General features: G+C 39.1%; 1 protein-coding gene across 1 annotated transcript; it reads right to left on the bottom strand.

Annotated features, from left to right (window-relative positions):
* Positions 1-2,410: 2,410 nt before the first annotated feature.
* On the bottom strand, positions 2,411-5,250 carry gdf15 (Growth differentiation factor-15). The gene is made up of 2 exons (XM_072440437.1): positions 4,799-5,250; positions 2,411-3,241 (listed from the first exon to the last, which is right to left on the bottom strand). Exons 1-2 carry the CDS (start codon positions 5,091-5,093, stop codon positions 2,511-2,513), a joined length of 1,026 nt encoding a protein of 341 aa, XP_072296538.1. The 5' UTR covers positions 5,094-5,250; the 3' UTR covers positions 2,411-2,510.
* Positions 5,251-5,544: the final 294 nt, after the last annotated feature.

The following is a 5,544-nucleotide window of genomic DNA, read 5'->3' on the forward strand; positions in this document are numbered from 1 at the left end:
TATTAGCGCACACCTTTAAAGTTAAAAGACATCCATGTGAGCATAGCCAGATCCAGCTCTCTTTACCTTCTAAACAGAGGATCTTGGTCTTGGTTCCTCAGCCACACATACATACAATAGTTGTCAGATTTCCCTGTACGTTAAAGTAGAGCCTATTCATGTAATGTATGAGTGATCCATTATTGCCGGTAGCACTTTTAACTGTAACTGTATGCAATTGTGTGCTGTGTAAAATATCAATATCTAAATGTTTGAGTAAAAGGGAACTGCACCTTCTCATTGCTTATTTATATATTTGGCTTATATACCAACAGGGACGAGAATAGTGGGAAGGATTTCATAATAATGTGTTTGCACAATTTAAATGATATAAAATTAATATTGCTTATATTCTTACAGTGAAAGTGTTTTCACATAGTCTTGCTAACACTTGAAGTGTTGGGTATTACAGAAACCATGTCTAGCAGGACTTCCTTGTGACCTTTGTGGTTCTCAACACTTATAGGTCTATAAATGCAGAGTATTCAGAACTGTTAGCAGAGTTTAGGTCAGGTATACCAAAAATAAATATAAAAATTAAGAGAGTAATCAAGATTGTGGGAGACCATTACATACTTGTTTGATTGATATATGACTCTGAATGAATGTGATGGTTTCAGAGTTTCACAAACTTTTCAGACCAGGACCCCCAAAATAACTATGAAATTCATCTTTGTGATCGAGTAGCTCCAAGTGCAGCCGGCCGCAGTGTCGTGAGTTTGATTCCTGACTCCAACAATTTACTGCATGTCCTCGCTTCTCTCTCATCCCCCATTACTTTCCTGTCAATAAAGTCTATGGGCCACAAAATCTTAAAATAAATAAATCATGCTGGCAATTAAAAAATAGTGCCAAAATCATTTACAGATTTGACTGTTTTCGATAAAAATGTTGGATACACACAGTGCCATATGCCATTTTAGACAGTCAGTTAGATCCAAAAAGATTATTGTATGGGTCAGTGCGTGTGTTTATACAAGTTTGTATGGTAAAGCACAAGGCCTATTCAGAAACAGGGCTATTAGACTGTATCAATAAGCGTGTGCATCAGCCACATGGGGCACAGGCCCAGACCAGGGCAACATTTGTTCTAACAAGTCATGTACATAATTTAAGTAAATTTTAAGTTTTTCTAAGCTTCGGTGGCTATAAATTAGTAGCCTGGCTCAGATTGATCTGCTCTTGCCTGTTTTTTTACATTTGCACGAACCACAATGCTGCTCTGTGATTGGTTCAAGTCTCAAGAGTTGGTGAACTCACAAAAATTGCAGGGAATTCATCTTACTGACAAGATTAAGAAAAGAGTTAACCAGTTGTAAAAACTGCCAACTGCATCATAGCGCAACATCATCAAACCTTGGTCTTGGATCTTCTTCTCAAATAGTGGTTATTGAATTATCTGCCTCAACAAATTGTGAGGGCCAACGACTCATCCAGACCATTTGGTTTACGTTTTGTGCTGTTTTTGTCCTTGTCCTTGCTCATTGTGTCAAGGCCACCTCAGCAGATCAAGGTCACACATTGAAGATAAGTTATCTCTCCACAATAGTGTGAGTCACCAAGCCTTCAATAAACCATCACTCAAGATCCAGTCACACATTACCGTAAAAAATGATGTACATATTTTATTGTGAAATGTCACACTGATGGAGTTGAGTAAAAAAAACAAAAAATTCAAGTATTTACAGAAAAACTCTTACACAAAAGCATGTAACATCTGAAGTACAACTTAAATAAAGTTGTTATAAATAGTTAACAGGAACGTTTCCATATGTAAGTAACACCATTTAGCCAACAAAAAGCATACAGAAAGAATTAGTGGGCTGTAGAACAGTATCTTACACAACAAACTATTTATTTGCTAGCAACAGCTACATTTGTTTAAATTCAGAAGAACTATTGGTCCAGTTTCTTTCTGTATTTCTTCGAGTTAAGGGCACACACACAATTCAAACACAAAGTACCCTTAGCATTTACCCCTGCTAACTAGGTGCTAACAGAGGCTAACAGAGTATCATTAAAGTCTATCACTAAATGTGTAAAAATAACATAAAAAATCAGGGGCGAACATGGCACAGTGGGATAAGGCTACAAATTTGAATCCCGCCCAAGCATATTTTGTCATTCGTTCTCAGATCAAGACACCCCCTAGTCACAATGAAGGAGGCTGGTTTACAACATGTAGCACATCTCACGTAAAACTAAATAATTATGAAGCTGTACCCTATTTTTTGGCCACAGAATAGATACTTTATAGTGCAAAAGCACCTTTTGGGTGAAAATGAGTCCACTGTTCGCTCTTTGCATCTAATTATACACCGTTTAATTCTCCGCAAAGCAGGAAGGGCGCTTATTAGGTCAGTGAGCAGTACATATGAACTGCTGCAAAGAATTTAAAATTAAGTACTTCTGTTTTTCACATTGTTAACAACAGTAAAAATCTGGTAGAGCCCCTTTTAACTAAAGTGAAATCAAGCGCAGTGACATTTACTAACTATGAGATCTTCAAAGGGTGTTAGCTTAAGCTTGCCGTGGCTATCGTAATGCATGAGCACCATTGGCTGGTAGGCGGCCGGAACACAGCAGGGCCGCGGGATGCCCCCTTTAGAGATCTGGGCCAGTCTGGACTTGACCTGGGTGTGCATGCTAGCCGGTCTGTAGTTATGTGGACACGAACCTTGACAAAAATGCATAGTATATTCTAATGGAGCTACTACCCAGTCTGTCCATCCTATGTCTTTGAACGACACCGTCATCGATTGTCGGCAGCACAAATCTCGCTCGTCACATTCTTCTTCTTTATTGGAACGGGTAGTTCTGGATGTTTTGTGTCCGTGTGTCAACATCAAAGAAATATTAAAATCATAATCAACTCCTTTATGTCGTACGTCCACCACTAGAGGTCCTGCATCGTCCTGGATCCATTTTTGCACCTCAGCGCTAACATCCAGTGCTAAACTTTGTGATAAATTCCCGTTAGCGGTGACGTCCGTCCACATTGCTTGTTTGGTGGACTTGGACCCTCGTATGTGGACTTTAACTCGTGCCGTGGCTCTTCCCAGGACTTGTCTGGACATGTGGAGCTGTGCCCGGACCATGGAGAGTTCTTCCCGGATACTGGGGCGCTCCGTGAACTCTGCCCTGTGCCAGTGAAGAGGTCGTCTCCGCTGGTCCGCCCGCTGTCCCGGCATCAGCTTCTGCACTGAAACATAAGGAACAAGATTGGAAGATTATGGTGCTGCCCGGTGGTCGCGTGGTTAAGCACACATGCCAGTCATTCAGAGTTCAAAGTTCAGAGTTCAAATCCAGACTCCGACGGTTTACTGCATGTCCTCCCTTATCTCTCATCCCCATTTCACGCCAAGATGTCCTGTCTAATAAAGCCTATGGACCAAACAAATCCATAATACATACATACATTATTTTATTTTTTTAAAGATTGGAAGATTATGAATGAGGCAGGATGGTTGATGTTTCTATAGACGTTCTCTCTCTTTGCCCATTGCTCAGACTCGATCTCTTGGTTAGCCGATGCTACCCAGAATTAAGTCAAAACCCACGTTCCATAACATACTAATAAATAGTGAAACCAATCCCCATATTTATCTCCTCACTAGTTTTGCTGCTATAGATATATCTATCAACCTTAGATTAGATTAGATCAGATTGATTGATTGATTGATTGATTGATTGATTGAAGATTTGTTTGTCCAGAGACAACATTACATGGTAACTAATGGAGCTGAGACACCAATGACAGTTTTTAGCAAACAAGAGCCTGACAAGAATACACTAAATGTTGTTTCTATCTTTATTTATATTTGATTTGTCTACGCCAACTTCTATAGGAATGTTTTATCTTATTCTGATGTGAATGACAAAATTCAGGATAAGCATGCAACGTTCTCTCCTCCCAAGTCAAGCTTAAGCTTGACTCAAGATTAATAAATCAATACTAAATCCTGAAATACACTAATTATAACCTCAGATAAAACATGAATAAGAACACTTATTAACACTTCATAGCAATTAAATTTTTTAATAGCCATAATAAAGCATAAACAAAGTTTAATTCATATTGAACAACTAGTTTATTATATACAAACTGTACAAATACTTAATTAATACTCTATTAACTCTTTTAACAATTTGTTTATTTATTTATTTAATTATGATTTATTTCTTTGCTCATGCTTTATTAAGGCTAATTAAGGTATAGTTATTGTTCATACAAATCCAAGGCATTACTTTCATTATGTAAGTTTTTAACTTTTACCTCCCACAACATGAGGAGTCCTGTTACGTTTGCACAGAGATGTCGTCACCAGAACACGGATGGAATGTTTGCTTTATTCAAAGCCGTTGAACCTTTCTGTTCGCAAAGCCATCCACAGACAAACATTGATGTCACCGACTGGTGTACAGTAGATTTCAAAGTGGAGATTAATGTTATTTATAGTTCAGTTATGCACACAAAAACAAGGACAAAAGCCAATTTAGTTTAAACAATTAAATGAGGGTATTTAGATGAGCGGTTGATTTTGATACGTAGTGAAAATTTTGATTTAAAGTTGACCCACTTCAATATCCAGACATACTAAACTCTGGTCAATATCTTTTATCATTTTAGGGCCTCCTACGGAAGTACATTTTAGGAATCCTACGACTGGAATGGCCTCAAATCTAAAGCACTCAATGTAACTCTCTACTCAACACAAACTAAATTTACTTTTGATTTGAATAATACACTTTCCCTTACCTCTGTGCGGCAGAAGCAGTGTGGACAACCCGTTTACTTGACTTGAATTCACACCAAGTTCGCTGAGCTTCTCTTGGTAAAGCCTTTGCATCTCACGTAGCTCTACTTTTGACGCCTTCTGCTGGACAAACGGGGGCTCCTCCATCCCCAAAGAGCTGAGGATCCCCGTTTTCAGTGCCTCCAAGACCAGCCTCCTCTCCGTATCTCCATGGGACATCTGACCGCGGGCCGAGCAACAGAGGCAAGCGATGACTAAGCTGGTAACAGCAGCAGCTGTAGTGTGTGGTGTGGACATGGTGTTTCCCTTTCCCAGGTGCCTAGAGTAAGTTCATGAATGACATTTTTCACGTGCCTTTATTTATACAGAGGCTCTGATGCCACACCCAGCCAGTCAGGTGAGGCAGCTAACTATAGAGCCGTCTGTCAACATGATTTGTGTGTGCATTTCAAGCAGTGAGAAGGAGAAAAAGGGGGAAGCTGGGAATTTATTGGGACACAGGATGTTATGAGACTGCTCCTGTGCTGTGTCACTGTGACAATCTCTATGCAACAGTCACGGTCATGGACAGAAGGTATACTTTCACCAGTCACCATGTGCTTCAACATACTGAACACTACCCAATATAGGGCTACACAACATATCGCAAAAGCAACCAAATACTGGATATAACAACAACCTAAATATATCCAAATCTGACTGAAATTCACTGTTTTTTTATCATGAAATATTATATTTTATATTTATT

Source organism: Eucyclogobius newberryi, unplaced genomic scaffold (assembly GCF_026437365.1).
Source record: "Eucyclogobius newberryi isolate DKJ021-1_F unplaced genomic scaffold, fEucNew1.0.hap1 SCAF_12, whole genome shotgun sequence".
In the NCBI taxonomy this organism is placed as follows: domain Eukaryota; kingdom Metazoa; phylum Chordata; class Actinopteri; order Gobiiformes; family Gobiidae; genus Eucyclogobius; species Eucyclogobius newberryi.

What these genes read in the sequence shown, in the direction of transcription:
- gdf15 (XM_072440437.1), bottom strand. Translation starts at nt 5,093, where the DNA reads ATGTCCACACCACACACTACAGCTGCTGCTGTTACCAGCTTAGTCATC. An exon ending in ACTGCTTCTGCCGCACAGAG is followed by an intron (nt 3,242 to 4,798) that starts GTAAGGGAAAGT and finishes CTTATGTTTCAG; the next exon opens with TGCAGAAGCTGATGCCGGGA.